This window comes from Camelus bactrianus, chromosome 10 (assembly GCF_048773025.1).
Source record: "Camelus bactrianus isolate YW-2024 breed Bactrian camel chromosome 10, ASM4877302v1, whole genome shotgun sequence".
NCBI lineage: Eukaryota > Metazoa > Chordata > Mammalia > Artiodactyla > Camelidae > Camelus > Camelus bactrianus.
Genome location: NC_133548.1, coordinates 10,448,867 through 10,468,904, shown reverse-complemented (window position 1 = coordinate 10,468,904; position 20,038 = coordinate 10,448,867). Strand labels below are relative to the sequence as shown.

Sequence of the window (20,038 nt, the reverse complement as noted above, 5' to 3'; positions counted from 1 at the left end):
CCCTCATTCTGTGCTCCAGGGATATACTGTGATAAATGTAAATCCATCAGAACAACTCCACTTATAATTGTGTTAGTCCATGAAATTCTTCTGGCCCAGGCTTGACTCAGCTGTGGAGTCATCATTATGAGGCTTAAAAAAAAAAACAACTTATTTTTTTAACTTTCTTAACCACTTTTTAAATTGAAGTATAGTTGATTCACAATATTGTGTTCATTTCATATTTCATTATAGTGATTCACTTTTCAAAAACTGAAATATAGTTGATTTATAATATTGTTAGTTTCAGGTGTACAGCAAAGTGATTCAGTTATACATATATATTTTTCAGATTTTTTTTTCCATCCTAGGTTATGATGAGGTATAGAATATAGTTCCCTGTGCTAGTCAGTAAAACTCTGTTGCTTGTCTCTTTTTTGTATAGCAGTTTGTATCTGTTAATCTCATACCTCAACTTTATCCCTCTCCTCTTTCCCCTTCAGTAACCATAAGTTTATGAAATATGGCCTTCCCTTTCATCATATTTGTGAATTGAGATAAAACTAGAACTAAAAGTTGTTAGTGGCCATTACAAAAACCAGCCTCATTATTAATCTGAAGGCAGTATAAGAGAATTTCAGAGAATAGAAATCAAACTAACTACACCTGGAACTTAATCTACATCTAGAATTGGAAGTCTCATGAGGTACCCTGTATTTTTATTATTTAAGTAATATGTTTTTGCAAATATCTTCTCCCATTCTGATTTTGCTTTATTTAGGTTTTTTAAATTAACTTTTGTTATGTCTCCACCAGTACAGTGATTGTGATCATATTTATTCACTTTTCATCATGATCTTTGCATTTTGTCTTTTGTGCAAGAAAATCGCCCTTACTTCCAGGCCATGAAGGCATTATTATACATTTTCTTTTTAAAGTTTAAAGTTTTATATTGTAAACATTAATACAGCTGTAATTTAATTTTCCTGTAGAGTGACATTACTTTTACTATTAGCAGCAGCAGCAGCATCCTTCTGGCAAGCCAGTAATTCCAGACCTTTTCATTGAATATCCCATCATTTGCCATATTCAAGTTTACATACATGCATGCAACTATTTGAGAAATCCCTACTATTCCAAAAACGATTTTATTGTTGTGAATGTACCACATTGTTTTAGATGTATCATATAATTATTTCCATTATCATAGAGGACAAATTTCTCCATGTGATTTTCTTTTTGTCATTTTCTTGGATATGCTTGGATTTCCATGTTTCTATATGAATTTTTAAAATCACTTGTTAAAGCTGTAGCATATTTTGCAATTTGGACTTAAAATCATAGACCACTTTGGGGGGAATTGAAATATTATTTTTACGATTTATAATATTAAGTGGTATTATTTGTAGACTCTTACTGCATACCTTATATTATTCTTTTTAATTACATAATTTTTCCTTTCAAGATCTTGCTCATCTTTTGTCATATTTACATCTACAAATGAAGGCAGTTCCTTTCTCTCTTGAAGATCATTACACACCTTTACATTTTTTTCTCTCATTGAATTGGCATTGGACAACTTCTGTAACATTGGAAAGAGGAAGAGTATTTGCTGTTTCACTTCTATATGTTGTTTGCACTTGAGTGTGTGAGTGTGTGTGTGTGAGAGAGAGAGTACGTAGAGTTATTATTGCAGATATTCAATAAAAATAGTTGAGGAAATACAGGCCAAGGTTAAACATATTTTTTTTATTACTGATTAACTTTAACTATTTACTTTGTAATATTTTTAAGTTTACAGAAGAGTTCTATAGTGCAGCATCCCCATATAGTCTCTACCCAGTGTCCTATAGTACCAGCATCCCACATAAACATGGCACCACTTGGGCAACACTATTAACTAAGCTATAGACTTTGTCAGGGTCTCACCAAATTTTCTAGTAATGCTCCTTCCAGTTCCAGGATTCAATCCAGGATACCATGTTGTAGCTAATTGTCAAGTTTCCTAAGTCTCTTCTCACCTGTGACAGTTTCTCAGACTATCCTTGTTTTCCATGACTTTGACACGTCTGAAAAATATTGGTGAGCTATGTTGTAGACTGTCCCTTCAGTTTGGGTCTGTCTGATATTATCCTATGATTAGGCTAGATTTTATATTTTGGGGGGAAGAATTTGACATAGGTCAAGTGCTCTCCTCACTGCCTTTCATCAGGACACTTATGAAACCTACATGACATCATTAGTGAAATTGAACATGGCTACTTGATGAAGGTGGTGCCTGCCAGGTGCCTCCACTGTGAAGTTACTATTATTTTTTTTTCATCTTCTATTCATTAGAAGTGAGCTAATCTGTTCAGTCCAAATTCACAGGGAGGAGAAATGAGAGCCACCTCCTGGAGAGAGGACCATCAAAGCAAATGCTGACATCTGCTAAAACCACCACAGTAATAAATACATTAGAGAAGATATTTCAAGGTTGTGCAAATACCATCTTTCTCCTTAAAGTTTCACCTGCCAGTTTTAGCATTCACATGGAGATTTTGCCTGAGGCGATCACTACTGTGATGTTCCAAATGTCATTTTCTACATTCCTCATTTCTTCTTTACTTATTAGTTGAAGTCTTCTGTAAAGAAGATTTGTCTTTTCTCTCTCTTTTATTTATTAAATCATTTATTTATTTCTTTATGGACTAATGGATGTTTATATTACTCTTTGGGTGATGACCAATATTTATCTTGTTGCTCAAATTTTTCCAGCTCTGACCACTGGGAGCTGAGTTGGTGCCAATGTAGTGTTGACATGCTTCCTACCTTTCCTCCTCTTTTTAGCACTTCCTTATTTTCTAAAATTACAAGATGCTCAAGTTCATTTCCGTATTGTAGACATAGAATTTTCATTTCTACAGGAAGCCCTGGTTCCTTTTTTTTTCTTTTTGAGAACTACATTTTAAAAATCCCATGTGGTTCATTCTAGCAGCACCTCTCCCCCTTCAAGTGTGCTTATTTATAACGTGGTTCCTAAATGTAAGAAATCTAGCAACAATTATCCAAAATTTATTTCCTTGTTGAACTTTAGTATTGTTGATCTGAAATAAGTAGATTGCCAGACATCTCTCCAGCAAAGATGGTGATCCACTGAGAATTTCAGCTGAATTATTTGGGATCATCAGAAAAATTCAAATTCAGGGTCTGCAATCATGGCAGGCTATGTGCCAGTCCCTGCACAGCAAGGGAAGGAGGGAAAAGGGACTTGGGAAGGCCATAGTGAACAAAGGGTCCATGGCTTATCATTAGCTCAGTCCTTGCCTGGAAGGAAACGGCCAATTTCTTCTTCAAATTGGACTCTGCTACTGTTTCAGGGTGTGGCAGCTTCCCTTTCTGGTCTCCCCACTCTATTTGATTGAGGTTTCTGTATATTAATGCTTTATGGTATACATGTAAAGTTGTTTCAGCATTGCTGAGCAGTGTTCTTATAAAAAATAAAAACTTACCTACTGGAGTACAGCACTAATGTACAGTCCTTTTCATCTTTAGCCTTAAGGGATGCAGTCAAAGCCTTTGTTTCCGTTACTCAGGTCAGCTCCTTTCAATCCCACCTCTTCTAGTGAAGCTTTCATGCATTTATAATACAGTTTAATTCACTTTTCACAGTCTGCATTTCATCCTGGGCTCCACAGATATCCTGGTTGACTTTTTCTTTTTTGAGGGGAAAAAATACAGGGGAATTATTATCTTGACAGGAAGCCACATTCTCTCCTTGACTATTTTTCTGATGAGAAATTACATGATCCTTTGTTTAGAATCTCTCTACACAGCATTCCTTTCTGCCCTCTTTGTAGAAGCAGTGTTGTGTAGTGAAAATAGCACAGCTTTATAGTAATAAAACTCAAAACTCACAAGGGAATGATATTAACATTTATTGACTATATACTATGTCTAAGGCTCTTTAGGTGCGTGTATTTATTATGCAGTTTAATTTGGCCCTCAGAACAGCCTTCTGACTTGATTAAAAAATAGGAGAAGTTGGAGGGAGAAGTTAAGGTTAACTCTGAAACTACTGGGTTTTACACCCTGCTACTTTGTATTTATTATCTCATTTAATCACAACAACCCTTACAAGTGGGTACTATTATTCCTATTTTGACGGGAAAATCAGAAATTCACCCATAATCACATAGCTCATAATATACTAGCTCATATTCAATTCGAGTTGGAATACATCAAAACTCAAATTTTTGAAATGGCTATTCTATAGGTTGCAACATGCTTCTTCTTATCTTTTCTTCATTGAGTCTTACAAAAGTCCTTCAGCCAAGCCCAGGTTTTATCTTGGGTAGGCTGGGACCAGGGCAGCAGCTATGGTGTGGTTTAGAATGGATCCTACAATCGATGTTTTGACTTTCCTCAGGGAGGGGATATTTTGGAAATATCTCAGAAAGAAAAAGAGAAAAAATACATTATTCATGACTGATGATGACTGCTAAAAACCAATAGGAGTGAAAAGAAAATTAGAGAATGCTAAAGAGAGTGATTGGAATGCTTAATGGGAGAGACAAAGAATGAACTCTTGATATTTCAAAATACAGTGTTTTGAGGGGAGGGTATAGCTCAGGTGGCAGAGCACATGCTTAGCACGTGCGAGGTCCTGGGATCAATCCCCAGTACCTCCTCCAAATATAAATAAATAAATAAACTTAATTATCTCCCCTTCATAAAAAACAAACAAACAAAAGCAAAACATGTGCTTTGAAAAAAAAGTTTTTTATTTATTGCTTTTTGAAACTTCCTGATGAAACTTTCTCCAAAAAGAATCCTATGAAAAATCTCTATGAAAACTTATTGTATCTGATGAATTAGCAATTTGGGAAGACCTTGCAGTATGCAATCTGTAAGCCACTAATATTTGTGGGATGTGTCTATTCATTTTACTCCTGGTTTACCAGCAAGCTGGGGACATTGGAGACATGATTGATTGATAATTGGTTTATCTATTCATTCATTCATTCATTCATTCATTCACTCATTCAGTAAATATTGTGCTCCCACCATGTGCTTTGCCATTGTGTTAAAAATTCAGAAATAAAACTTAAGTTGTAGAATTATTTTGTCCCTATTTTCATTGAATGATAATTTGTTTAGTTAAATGTTTAAAATAAAACTCCAACCAAATAAAGAGTAATGTAAGTGGTAACAATTTGATACCTATTAAAGAAGAATTAGAGCCATTGATTTAAGCATTTGCCTCAGGATAAATTGTCTCACTCGTAACTGATTTAAATGATAACTCAGATGTGACTCTGGACTTAGAGTTTTGAGTTGATACTGGAACAAGTTATGGCTATTGGGATGGAATGAGTCTATTCTGCATGTGAGGAGAACATGAGAAATTGAGACAAGCTTTGGATGCCTGTCATATCCCTAATAAGATATCTACAAAAATAAACAACTTTTAATGAGGAATTTATAAAAAAAAATGGGGAAAATTTCTAGAACAAAGCCCGTGGGTCTCCAGTTTGATAATGGTTACTGGCTATGCAGTGAAATTAATGTGTAAGGTTGACTTTAACATTATGTATTTCTGACTATTTCTGACTTCTGGGGATTAAAAGACATTATGAAAGTTCTCAGAGAGAAAATATGGCACATACGAATATCTGGAATTAAAAATTGCATTGAAATTCTCAAAATAATTCTGGAAGTAAATGGAGTGAATAATTCTGGGTAAATAATATCTTCCAGTTCAAACTCTATACCTTGCTAGAATTCAATTAAGTCTAAAAGTGTAGATGAAAAGGAAATGTTCAGATCAGCAAAGTCTCAAACAGCACATCACCCAGACACCTGTTCTCAGCTTGGGGCCGGGGAATATGTTCTACCAACATGCAATAACACACTAAGAAAGATGCAAAGGGGGCTCAAGGAAACAGGACATCCAGGATAAGACGAGGCAGTGGGAATCCTAGTGTGATAGCTGTGTGGCACATTTATAGGCACCCAGTCCAGACAGAAACGTGAGGTGACACCTCATGTAGAAAAAGACATGTGATACATCACTCTTCCAGGGCTAGCAATGTGAAAAAGAGGATGGATAGGCGATTTGTACACCCCTTGTAAGGTATTAGAAGATGAAATTATGCTTTACAAAAATAAGCCAATAAAGAATAGGAAATTACTAAAAGTTTTGAAATAATACTGAAGAGAGTAAAAATGAATCTGACCAAACATTCAGATACAATTATAGTGGAAGGAGATGGGGAAAGGAAGGACGCTTTAAGAAAACTAACAGCGCACCATCCACAATAAGGAGTCAGCTAATGTCTACACCTTGTCTGTGACTCTAGGTGTCTTCTTGGTCACAAATCAACAAGTATATTTTGCATTTATAATTTTCCCAGTTGAAAAGTGTCATTCTGGAGAGTGGAAGGGGTGTGGGCAGATAAAGAATTAACATGTGCTGGATCTTGGCAGTTAAGTGTCCCAAAGGCTGTAACAGAAGTTAAACTGCAATTTTAGAAACAGATCCAAAAGACTTTAAGCACTGGGCTAGTCTGTATAAATATTGCTCTTTGCTTTTCTGAAGTCATGTAAATGAAGACACAGAGGTTTTCTCTTCAGTCAGGTTTTAACTTAGCTTTAGGCCTTTCAGAACCACTTGTTTTGCTCTGTGAACAATATTTTTTCATTTCCTTCATTTATGTAACCAAATTTCCCACGAAACATTGGGAGCTCAGTATCAGTTTCAGCGTCTATCACCTCTTAATCATATTTATTGAAGCCATATTTGGCTCTGGGCTGTAGAAATGAAACAGAGAGGAAGAGAGAGAGAGTGAGAGAAGGCAGGGGCTGGGATTACTTTGGGAGTATCAAAAAATACCCTAAAGAGATAGCAACTGTCAATTTGCAACATGCAAATTCGTGCATATTTATTTTAAGTGAATTGAGCACTCAGTTTGAGAAAACAATTTTTCAGATGGGATCTCAGAGCAAATTGCCTTTGAGTTTGGGAAAATAAGCCCAGTGTGTATCTGAGAGAAGACACTTTGCTTGTCATAGGCGCCGGATGTTGGAGGAAATGTACGCGGTGGGGAAGAAACCTTTGTGATATTATCGCTTCCTTTCAGGCAGAGGCATGATTAAACCTCATCTTGATAATTTTCCCCCACCAAAAAAAAAAAAGGTATTTTGTCATATGTTTCAATGTTTACTAATGTGAAAGATGGGAGAGCATGTCTATAAGGACCCAAAATGAGGGCATAGAATAGGACAAGCCTCCAGCAGGGGGTCGGAAGAAGATGCTGGTGGAAACTGGGATATGAAACAAGTCGAAGATCGTAAGATCCATCAGTTACTGATTTAAATTTTGTAAGTTTCTGTTGAAAGTTCTCCTAAAACAGCATTGTGTCCAAACCCCAAAGACCATCTTCAGTCTATTTCTGGTCTAAATCTCAAGTTTAATTTCTAATTATTCTCTGCAAGCTTAGTGAACTATTATACACTACTCCCAGAAAACATCATAAACAGGCATTTCTTCAGGTCTTTTTCTGGCAGATGTGGTGTGATTTCACCAAAGGAGAGGAGGTGAATGAAAACTCCTAAGGCTATCATTTGAAGTCTTGGTTCAAATGTTACTTTCTCTGGGAAACTCTCCCTTGAATTCTACACACCCCTTACCAAGTAGAACTGTTTCATCCTGCTGTGTGTCCCAGCAGCCTCTGACATATTGGCAATACCATATCATTTATCTTTGCTCTACTATGTTAGATTGTGAGCTGGACGAGGGCTGGGACCATGGTGTTTATCTCTGCACACTTGCTGATGAGCAGTGCCAGACACTGAAGATCCCTTTTGGATGAATGGATAAGTGAATGAGGTTTATTAATTCCAATAACACACTGATCGGGTCCACCACTTCCTGAAGACCAAGTGGGAAGATGGCCCATGGGTTAATACTTTTGTGTTATGAAAGGTATGCTAATATATCTTTTAGTGTCCCTTGGTCACAAACATCTTAAGTTTCTTGGAGTAAGAGCAAAAATTTTATCACAAACCAGAAAGACAGCACAGAAGCACAATTTGTTGTATCTTCCCATTTAATAAGGAGCCATTCAAGGTTATGTCTGTGATTAAACCGAAATAAAGAGTCCCAAATCTGTGAATCTCACCTGTGTATTCATTTTACTATGGTCTACCTAGTTACGCTATTCAAATGAATACATTAGTTTAGCTAATTTAAACATACTGCTCAGTCCAACACTGCTTAGATCTATCTATAGGATATATTATCAAGTCATGTTCCTCAGTGTTTCCACAGTTCCATCCTTGCCATCACAAAAATTAAACCAGCAGAGAGTCAACTTGATGTTTTAGCAGACAATGGAGTCTTTAGTGTGGAATATCTTAGTTTTCACACTCTGCTAGGAATGGGTCCTGGGAGTTAGAACTCTGCCTGTCCAATTTCTGAAACCATCTGCTGCAGAGAGCCATATAAACAGAGTCCAAAAAACAGGAAGAAAGAGAAAGCCTTTAAATATTGTAATCAGAGACAAATCCAGAGATTCAGAGACTAAGACATACTCATACTTGCAAACAGTGCTTCAAATTTAGATTACATGTGAAGCCAAGTCTGTCTAAAGCACAGTGGGAGTGCTTCCGGCATAGGAATGGCTAAACTGGGTCACAAGCAGAGAAAGCTCCAGGAGAGAAGCACAGTCTCTTTCTGTTCTGCATTTCTTTCTCACTTCCTCAGTCTCTGCTAAACCATGTCATTTTTCAGTTCTGTGAATCTTGCTGGTTTCAGGCAGAATTAACCTCCAGGAGTCTCAAATCTCTATTTCACACTCATCCCTATTCAGTAACTCAATTTGGCTCTTCATTATAACAAGAAGAACCCTGGTGATCTTAATCAGCTGGGGAACTTATCTGTCGGACAGATGTCTTCAGAATGAAGATAACCATTAGTGTTACAAGCCAACCCATCTTAACTGACCATCCGGAGACACTGTGAGAGGAAGCCCACCGAGGCTCACTGTAACACTTCTTCACCAATGGAGAGCTCAGTGAACGAGGAAATGGACACGGGAAACAGGAGCAGAACAGACCTTGCTCTCCCAGATCCACACGGGCCCTCCAGGTGGGTACAGGCTATTCTTTTTTTCTATTCCCAGTCACTTAGTGAACCGGAGATAGTAACAGTGCTGGGGAGAAGCCAAGTCGTGAATTTAGGCATGGACCATCTGGTTTCATTCATATACTGGGTATGCAGAAGTTATCTGCTAGACGTTCTCAGTAGTTCTGTCTGGTTGATGGGGAGGGAGGTTTTTACTTAGTGTGTAAATTGGGAACAACTTAAGTGATTTTTCTAACAGAAGAGGCTCATATTCTTGGTATGAGGTAGGGGAGTCTTCACTGTCAATACAGATGTCTTGCCTCTGTATTTGATACGTGTTAAGGGACAGAAGCTTTTCAAAATGAACTTGGGCTTCTTTCTGGTTAGTCTTTGTGAATCTCAAGCTGTGGGATCCTGCCCCACGGTTTAGTGGGGAAATGTTCAAGGAGTGAAATCTGGTAGAGGTACATAATTTGGTTTTCCTTTGAATACCAACGATTAACACATGTTAAGACTTTCCTTTCGAAGAGTTTAGGAGAAGCTGAATCCAGAGCATTGGGAATCCATATTGGATTGAGTATCACTGCAAAATATTAAGCATACTCCAATGCTTTAAGAGAGACAGCATTTCCAAGTAGCCTCCTCTGAGGATGAAAACAGGAACAGAGATCAACAAACTCTTCAAAGCCATTCTCCTATGTACATGAAATTGAGTGTGTCATTGACAAAATATATTCAGATATATTTCTATGTTAAAAAGACTGAAAGATTCATAGGTAAACATGTCTATTTGATTGTTTTTATTTTTACTCATCAGCATAGATTAATGGTAAAAAAACTTGATGATAATTCTAGATTAAGAATAAGAAGACTTGGCATGGTTTTTGTTCCATTTTGTTCCATCTAATCACTTACGAGTTAGCTGATCTTGGCCCACTAACTTGGATGCTCTAAGCCTCAGTTTCTTGTATTTTACAATGAAGATTTTAATTGCAGGATTGCTTTGAAAAAATAAACAAGCAAAATCCTCCCTTCTGCCAGTTGAGAGTTTTGCAAAGGAAGTTAGAGGATTTTCTCATGACTGCAATTCCATTTAAATCCATCACAGCGTGCCTGAAATTGAACTTCCAAAAGTTTCTCTCCATGAGAATGTCTTACTGGAGAAGCCTGCCCCATCCCCACGACGCCAGACATGGCTAACTTTCTTGAAGAAGGAGCTGGAATTCCTGGGGGTGAGTGAGCCTCCTCCAACCTCAACCAGAGTAAAGACTGGCTCTAAGAAAGAGTATTTCGTGTCATCAACATAGCTTCCCCACCAGACTCATGGGGAGTGAGAAAAGATGGTAGATGAAGAGTTGATGCTCAGTGGGCACTCACTGGGTTGGGCAGAAAGAAGCATTTCCTCATGAAGACTAGGATAAGAATAGCAAATAGGATCTGCCAACTCTGGTCAGTTGGCAGGGAATTCATATCATACTGTGAAGGATTCATAATCTTTACCTTCACTAAGATGGAAAGAGCCAATATTGATGACCATCATTGAGTATGTAAATTAAAGGCACAGGAGAAATGTATTGGCTGTCCCTGGACTAGGTCATGCCTATATAAATTCTTAGTGTGGCCAGATGATGCTGGAAAATATCTCATTTGGATCCTTTCTCAGGACTACCTAAGACAGCAAAGCCATGTCTCATATCTGGCCTCAAGGATAAGAAAATTGATGTAATCTTTGGAAAGTATCTTCTTATTGCACAAAATGTATGTATTTTTCTACAGGTGACACAAATTCTGGTTGGTTTGATATGCCTTTATTTTGGAACGATTGTCTACTCCGTGTTCGATGTTTCAGAATCTGGTGGAGACGTTTTTTCATCATTTAAAACAGGCTACCCATTCTGGGGAGCAGTATTTGTGAGTATATGTTTACAACTGTCTCTGAAACAACACTGTACATGGCTTTCCAGATCAGATATAACCAAATTTTTATTCTAGAATATATAAATACATTCTAATATGTGTATGTAAATATATATATGTATTTGTAGTTTACAAAGCACTTTGGGTTAAATATATTAGCATGCTTTCATCAGATAAGAAACCTGAGATCAATAAAAGTTAAATGAATTGCTCAAGGGACATTTAGCTAATAAAAATTCAACTTAAACTTTCAGAATTCAATTCTAGAAAACTTTCCCTAGCACTATTCATCAGGAAGGTTATCTTAGTGAAGAGAGGGGGAAGAGACAGCTGAGGTGAGGGGAACATGCCTGAAAGATATTTGATGAACTTCTACTACGCTCTAGAAATTCTTTGAGGTCCTTTCTTATTGTAGTTCTTTTAATCATTGTCCTATTTAGAGAAACTAGATGGCTGAATGAGATCACAAAGATATATAGCTTTATGGAGGAATAACTGACATACAGTAAGCAAGTTACACATACTTAAGGTGCACAATTTCCTAAATGTTGACACATGAATATACATGTGAAAACATTAGCACATCAATGTAATGAATAAATTCATCACTGCCCAAAGTGTCCTTGTGTCCCTTGGTAATCTCCCCTCCCTCCATTCCTTGTCTTCCCATCCTCAAGAAACCACTTGCTTTTTGTCACTCTAGATTAGTTGGCATTTTCTAGAGTTTTGTATAAATGGAATTATACAGCATGGGCTCTCTACTGTCTGGCTTCTTTCACTCAGCATAGTTATTTTTGATTGTTCCTTTTTTTTTTTTTTTTGTATCAACAGTTCATCCACAAGGATGCATTTTAACTCCATAAAAGGCTGCATTGGCTTGGCACTCTGCCAAATACTTAACTGTTGGGTCACTTGTTCAGGACCTTCTTTGAATTTTTGCCATATTTTATTTAAAACTTCTCCCTGCTGTTTTCTCATTCTAAACACTTAGCTTATTAGAGATCTCTCAACTCATCACACAATCTGAATCTTCAACATTTTTTTTTGAGTTTGTGCTATTGGTGTATATATGTTTCACCATGTACATTTTCATAATTACTCTATGTCCATGTGATGATATATGTCAGACTCTAGAGACAGACCCATGATCCTTGTGCAAAGGGGCTGACTCTGCAACACACAAGATGCTCATACAATTACAGTAAAATGAGAATAGCGTGATAACATACTCACGCACCAGATGCTGTGGGACCTTACTACACTTCGTAGTGACCCATGGACCGTCAGGGTTGGCATCACCTGGGAGCCAGGTAGAAATGAAGAATTCCAGGCAGGACCTACTGAGTTTGCATTTTGACAAGCCCCGCATGTAATTCATATGTACATTTAATGCTGAGAAGCTCTCTACAGGAAACTAAAAAAATAAAATGATAAAAAATTTAAAAATAAAAATAAATTAAAATTAAAGAATAGCTTTATAGAATACCTAAACTTTACCTTCTATTTAGAGAATGGGGGTGAAAGGGATGCAGAGAAGAAGAGAGACTCACTGTGCTTTTTTCTTTTCCCTCCTCCCTTTTGGACAGTTTGCTATTTCTGGATTTTTGTCATTTATATCTGAAAACAAACGTACAACATATCTGGTGAGTTGCATTCTATCTTTGTACAGCCTTGCAAAGGTAAAAAAAAGATTAATTTTAAGAGTCTTGAAGGAGACATGCCATGTGTCTCTTATATTATGAATAAATGTGGATATGTGATTTTTTTCCAATCTACTTTTGTGTTGGATAAAATCACTGAAAATATAATCATTAAAATACCCACTGTATCCTTTAAAAAGTAATACATGTATTACCTTGACACCTGTTTTTTTATTATTATTATTTTTAATGTTCCCCACCCAGGGGGGGAAGGTAATTAGGCTTATTTATGTTTTAGAGGAGGTACTGGGGATTGAACCCAGGACCTCATGCATGCTAAGCACGCGCTTTACCATTTGAGCTATCACCTCCCCCTCTACCTTGACACCTGTTGAAAAAATATCCTCACACCACCTTTGTCCTTGTAAGTATAGTTCTGTGATCAAACAAATGATTTGTTTCCAAATAAGGAGTCTATTTAAGGAGAGACTATGAGCATCCACGTGGGTCTTCCTGAATGCAGTCCTAGAAAGAAAATTATAGACCCTTATTAAACAAGTATATTTTCAAGAGTTCCCTTTTTAATCTATATTTTGAATAAATGCAGAGTTTCCTGGCTATATCCAGCCCTGAAATGCAGATAGGTTCGCTGAATGTTGTGGCAGGCGCAGGACTAGGTCTAAATGTTGTTCTCTGTCATCAGATACGAGGAAGTCTGGGAGCAAACACTGTCAGCAGCGTAGCTGGGGGAACAGGAATCGTCATCCTGATCATCAACCTGAAAGCAAGCTCAGCTTATATCCACAGTTGCCAGGAAAATGATCAGAGTAGCTTCTGCTCTGAGGCTTCCTTTTCCACTGTGCGTATTTCTCATGGGAAAGCTAAGACTCTAGGTCCTAATCTAACTAAGAAAACCCCTTTTCCTTTCCATGAGTGTGATCCTTTCTTGCAACTCCTGTCAGAGAATGCTGCGTTCTTGAGTCTTATGTGCAGACATGGGGCAGCCCTAACCCCAGCTGAATTCTGCAAGGGTGGGTCCTCTGCTTTGAGTAACCATCTCCTGGTTTTCCCATGTGTGTGTCATTTTATAGAAACTGACCACGTAGAGGGTGATGAAAACAGGGGCTACTGTAAGGGAGCATGCTTTGGGGACACCAACCTCATGACTCTACTTGTCTTTTCGGTTCTTGTTGGATGCTGCTCAACAGGAAATTGTGGCGATGATCCTGTTTCTCACCATTCTGGGGTTCTGCAGTGCGGTGTCAGTCACGGCGTACAGGATCGGAGAAGTACTGGAGCAGAGTAAGGTAGGCAGACCCTGATACCAAGTCCCACACCATACGCTAAAGAACTTGAGCTTTGTTGCCTAAAAATTATGGCCTGGGTTTCCTGCACTATTTCTCCCAGAAAATGATTTCTCCAAGTTTCAGTATTTTGGTTTCCAAATCTCATGTTTTAAATCACATGTCCCACGCATAAATAGCACACATCTCATAGCAGATCCCTGTGACTGAGGGTTAGGAAAATAGGATCTTCATTATTTTAGAAAATGGAGATGCTTTGGAGTACGTTAAGTGTGAGAGATGAACGTACAGGTAGCATGTGAAGGAACCAGTCAGATATCTGGGCTTATTTTCTGTCCCAGAAGAGCTCTGTTATATTGTTCCTTCTCTCTCTTTTTTTTCTGGGCGTTTATCTTCCCTCTTGCTCTGAAGCCCCAATATTTTTTCCTCCTGAGTTTACTACTACCACTTGCTTTTCCACTTGCCTTTCCTATTTATTACACCTTTGATAATGAAAAATAATTACAGATACTTGATGCATAGGTATTTAGATCTTCCAGATAAAACACTCTCTTCATCTGTCTACTTGCCTAAAGCATTCAAGTCTGGCTGCCTTTTTTGACCCCTTTCCTCCAAAGATAAATAATACAAGAGATATACCAAAGTTCAGACACATAATAGTCTCACCAACTTCTCATCGACTGATGTAATTTCTCTTGGGTCCACGTGGCCAGACAATCTGGCTTGGTTTGTTGGAGGTGGAGGGAATAGAATGTAATGGGAAACTGTGGGATTCAGAAAGACAAAAGGAGATGAGATATACCTCTTAAACAAGTCTTCTAGTGGTGGAAAATTCTTGGTGATTGATACTGAATGATTTTTTTCCCTCCTCAGATTCCAGAAGATGGTCTTTATGAAGAAGTGAACATATATTCACCTATTTACAGTGAGTTGGAAGGCAGAAGGGAGACAACTTCTCCCGCTGATTCATAAGAATCATGTGTCTGGAAAATTCTGATTCACAGTAGAGGGTCTAGAAAGCCGAGATCTTTGTTTAAGGGGCTACTGGCAAAATTTCAGTTCTTTCTTTGACCTGCCAGCTTTACGTTATAATGTAGTCTCGGGGTGGCAATATTCTGTTTTTGTGGTTTCTGTTCACTTAGACCTCCCTCTCCATTTGTAGATACAATAGCCTCCTATTTTTCTTGTTTTCTGTTGTTATCTCACACCCATCCCTCCTGGGAAGTCAGTGTGTAATAAGTAAGCATTTACATGTGCCAGTGGGGAAAACTGTACAAATGGGGACAAGACGAAGTCTTGTGAGTTGAGTTGAACTTTAATGGTTTGATAATGTTGGGCTCTTAGTCTTTTTTAAGAGTTCACAAGAACTGGAGACGTGCGTGATACATGTCCCCCTACTGGGCTGCAAGCACCTTGAAGGCAAAACCCATTCAGCAGATGTATGTTGAGAACCAACTAAGTGTTTGAAGTTTTCTACACTTGTTTCTTTCACATTATATATTCCAATGTTTCTTACATGGTGGGTGCTCAGTATGGATTTATGGAGTGAGGACTGGAGATTGGGGAGGGTATACCACCAGGTCAGGCCAGAGGTAGTGTGGAAAAGGAGAGAGATATGATTCTGAAGTGACTTTGGAGGAGCTAAGAAGACCAAATTGACCGATGTTAAAAATAGATTTAGGCAGATAATCGTATAGAGATTTGAATAGAGAGTCTGTGAGTATGTAGTAAATATTTTGGGATGCTCCAAATGGGTTCTAGCAATGGGCGCGTCCAGTCTATGTTTGCTCTTACACGGAAAAAACAACATGCTGTCACTGAAGGATTACTAATCTTACCAAGTGCAGGGAGTCTGCATTGGAATCCCAGTCCTATTGCTTATTAGTGGAGTGAGTTGTAGCAAATTGTTTAACCTTTTACTTAATCTGAATTTTCTTATCTGTAAAATTAAGATATTAGGAATACTTTACCTGCCAGCACTAAAAGTCTGTTGTGGAAACACAGACACACACACAGTTACACACACACACACACACACACACACACACACACACACACAAAAGTGCTCTAAAAGAGAAAGGGATTATTATATAAATTAATTAATTCATATATACATATAAGCAATCTACAAATTTTAGTAATCTCTAATAATATAAAATTTAAGTCCATTTCATCTTAAGAGTCCCACCCACTAATCCCACTTCAACTTTCCCTTTAATAGGATTTGTGCTTGAAATGTTCTGCCTTTCTTTTCTATGCTTACTTGAATTTCTTCTTTCTGTAATGCTAATCCGAAATCCCAGCTGATTAAATTTTCTAGTTGTTTGTTCCTCTTTCTAGATGATGAGTTTTTCTAACCAAATACACACACACACATCTTACACTAAATGTAACTTTCTATATGCAAATATTTTGTGTCCCCTTGATAATAATACATTTTTTTCCAAAGGCACCAAGTCTCATGAAAATCTTTATCTTGCTTGAATCACCAGCATATTCACTGAGACAATATTGTTGGATAATGTTTGCAGATTGATGAACAAGCAGTAGGAAGTTTAATCAAGTTACTCAGTGTCTGGTGAGATGGAAACCAGAAGTGCAAAGACCATTTAGTGAGGAATTTGAAATGAGAGAATAAATTAATGAAGACTTAAGCTAAAATGAAGTCAGTTGAAATGGAGAGAAATAGTCATATCTGAAGCCTGGAGAGAAAGAGTAATGGTCTTCTTGTTAACAAGTTGAATTAAAGGATAAAGTTAGGAAAGCAATTGGTTGATTATCAAACACATTATATGTTTGAATCTAAAATCAAAAAATATCTGGTAATGTTGAGAGAAATGATAAGAAGTCAAAAATACAAATTGATTAAGTGACGAGTACAGACAGACCCAGATTAAGCTCAGTTTTATCCTGCCATTTTTAGGAAACCAAAGGAAAATACAATTGAAGAATGCCTGATGGTATCCAATACAGAGTGCTGGTAAAGACAAAATATGGTGATAGAGATTTAGTGTCGTTATAAGAGAGATCATCATTAAATGAAGCAGATTAACACTCAAAGAATTATTTTGAAATGAAAATAAAGCCAAGCTCACTTTTACATGTCTAGAATCAGAGAGGAAAAGGAGAAGGAAAAAAAATAATCTAGGGTAGAAGATGAGAGAATTAGCCAGAAAAATATATTGTGAAACAGTAGACAGCAAGTGGCTCCAAGCAGAAAGAGGTTAGACAAAGACTAAGTAACCATCAGAGACAGTATTCGCTGGTTTGGGCAAGAAAAGAACTTATAGGGCTAAATCAACTCCAGGTAAGACATGGAGATGAGGCAGAGAAAATAGCAATAGTGAAGGAATGCAAAAGGGGCAGAGAAATTCAAAGCAGGATTATGGTGATGAGTAAGTGAATAAAGCATTTGCAGAGGTATTGAGAGAAAGAGAGAGAGAATGGGGGTATATGTGATGTAAGAAATAAGAGAGGAGATTGTGAATAGAAAATAGAGAAGAAAAATTACGCCAAGCCAAATGATTTTGTTGCTATTTGATATTTTTATTTTTAAGGGAAGGAGAAAGTATTTCACACCTTTAGCCCAAATTGTAGAGTCCCATGGAAGGACTGAAAAATCAGTTTGGGGTATTATTCACAAATTCATTAATACAATAATTAGTGACATTTTATTTACTTGGAATGCCAAAATTAAAAATTGATAGGTCGGTGTTAATTCCCCGAGACTATAAAAATGATCACGTAACCACACAATCAACTGTTGATTAAGTGAACTCTTATGCTCATCTAACCTCAGGCCCATAGGTTTTCTATCTTCGTTTTTCTGAAATAAAATTTTGCTTCTCAAAACTTGATAGCAGCATAAACATATACCCTTTCACTGCATAGCTTATGACGCTGTGTCCATTCTTGACCATCCATAGGTATGACTCACATCACTTGCATGGCATATGTATTTCCATCCAAACTCCTAATCCTGGCCCACCAGGATCTCTAGAAGTGGATCCAGCCTATCTACATGACTGCATAATATACTGCAGCCCTTTTCGCCCACTAACTTAATGCTTTAACTACGTTGTTGGCTGTATTTCCTCTGTACCTCACACAATTGTAGTCTCAAGATCATTCTGATGGTTGTTCTGCCCCTGCCAGCCTTTTACCACATGCTCACTTCTTCAAGCATACACTGAGAACACAACTGGCCTGCCTTTCACACCTTTAGGGCCTCAAATTATCTTTCTGAAAATGTCTACTTAAAGGTCATCTTCTCCATGAAGACTGCCTAATGCACACTTACTTATCCAACCATAATTTCTTGTTTCATGATCACTTGACCCCATGGTGCAGCATGCTGTCAAGTCTTGGTGTGTTTGTGATCTCCTCGATGTATCCTCAATGACTAGTATTTGTTCAATAAATCGGAATCTTTTAACTTGATTTCTTGTTTGTGCTTGTGTACATGAGGGGGGCACTGATCAAGGATAATGGAGGATCAAAGCATCAATGCAATGATGCCAAGGACCAAGAACAGTTTCTGGAGCCTTCCTTCTTCCTTCTTGATTTATCAAATGGGATAATCTATAAATAACCCCATAGACAGAAAACAGACTATAAGAACAATCACCAGCCACCTCGTCAATAAATGATGGGATACAGTTGAAAGGAAACAGGACCATGAGTCACATTTTACAAGTTAGCTCTCACTCTAATTCCTCTGTTATGCTATGTGAACCTAGGACAGTCTTTTCCCTTTGAGGATCTCAGGCTTCCCATCTGAAAATGAGCAGTTTGAGACAAAAAAATTTGAAGCTGATTTTTCTGTTTCCGTTCTCTGTGCTTTTGGATATTTAGGATTTTGGGTAATCGCAGTTACTAAGTTTGTGGTTGGGAAAGCAAAGGCAATCAGAGCTATTTGATGTTATTTGATGTTTGGTCCAGCAAGAATCTGGGATCATAACATTCATTCTAATCGCCCCCGCCTCCACAAAAGCTAATCGAAGGTCTCTTTCTAAAAATTGCCTTAAGGAAAAAATTTCCAAATAATTCCCATCCTATGGGGTATGGCTCTACTTACAAAATACACCGATAAAACAGGGTACTGTATTCATAATTTCCACTTGGCTTAGAGTATTGAGGTAAATTTACATGCACAAGATTGTGAGAGGCCATTAGTAATCACCATCTTGTTTTCATGAGCATTTCCCTGCACTGGAAAACCTCTACTCACTCCACAAACAGTCAAATGGTCTTACTTTATGTCTCCCAAACAGCTTGTACGTGGGACTCCCTGCATAGGGTTTTGTTGAACACACTGAAGAGCAGGGGTTGTTTAGAACATAGGTAGAAGCAAGTTGTAGAAGCTACATCAGATACTGGTTCCATGATCTTGGGTAACCTTTTATAGTTCATCTTAGTTTAATTTTCTTATGTCTTAAATGGATATATTAACTCTAATTACTTAAAATCATCGTGTACATTCAAAGATCATGCAGCCAAGTGCCTAGAATGGTGTGTGGGACGTATTTTTGCATTTGTAAATACTGATGCCCCATCCTGAACCTGAAACTAGGAAAAGCGACACTGTCCCAATTCCTCAGGAACTGTTGACAAAAAAGTCACCTACACCTTGTTATTTCTGGTTGGGGAAAATGGGTATGGGACCATGGAAGAGACCAGGGAAGGCAACTCTTAGTTACCTTCACATAGAATATTTCTAGGTAAATTGAAATGCAAGAAATATGTATTATAAGATGATATCATTTTAGTCCTAAAAAGGCAGAGAAATAGATGGAGAAAGGCTTGAGGGAAATGCTATCAGATTTGAGAAACCACAAAAAACATCTCTCTTCTTTCCAGCAATGAGAAATACTTTAACACGTAATATCAGCCTGTTTAGGGATGAACTGCTAGGAAAACACAGTGCAAAAACCACAATCTGTAACAACCACCAGGAACTGAGAGATGATTAAGAGAAATTCTTGGCTCTAACACTAAGTTGTGCCCAAAACATGCTCAGATAGAATGGCTCATTTCCTGTTCTCATTCGTTGGGGGCCCCAGATAACTTTTTTTTTTTTTTTTTTTTTTTTT

At 37.5% G+C, this 20,038-nt stretch overlaps 1 protein-coding gene across 1 annotated transcript; it reads left to right on the top strand.

Moving 5' to 3' along the window:
- Positions 1 to 8,702: 8,702 nt before the first annotated feature.
- MS4A2 (membrane spanning 4-domains A2) lies at positions 8,703 to 18,386 on the top strand. The gene is made up of 7 exons (XM_010956363.3): positions 8,703 to 9,109; positions 10,194 to 10,317; positions 10,862 to 10,996; positions 12,589 to 12,645; positions 13,346 to 13,501; positions 13,851 to 13,949; positions 14,820 to 18,386. The coding sequence occupies exons 1-7, from the start codon at positions 9,024 to 9,026 to the stop codon at positions 14,916 to 14,918; spliced, it is 756 nt and encodes a 251-aa protein (XP_010954665.1). The 5' UTR covers positions 8,703 to 9,023; the 3' UTR covers positions 14,919 to 18,386.
- The last annotated feature ends 1,652 nt before the right edge of the window (positions 18,387 to 20,038 follow it).

Coding starts and splice junctions, on each gene's coding strand:
- MS4A2 (XM_010956363.3), top strand. CDS start 9,024: ATGGAGAGCTCAGTGAACGAGGAAATGGACACGGGAAACAGGAGCAGA. Junction 10,318..10,861: donor AGGAGCTGGAATTCCTGGGG/GTGAGTGAGCCT, acceptor ATTTTTCTACAG/GTGACACAAATTCTGGTTGG. Junction 10,997..12,588: donor CATTCTGGGGAGCAGTATTT/GTGAGTATATGT, acceptor CCTTTTGGACAG/TTTGCTATTTCTGGATTTTT.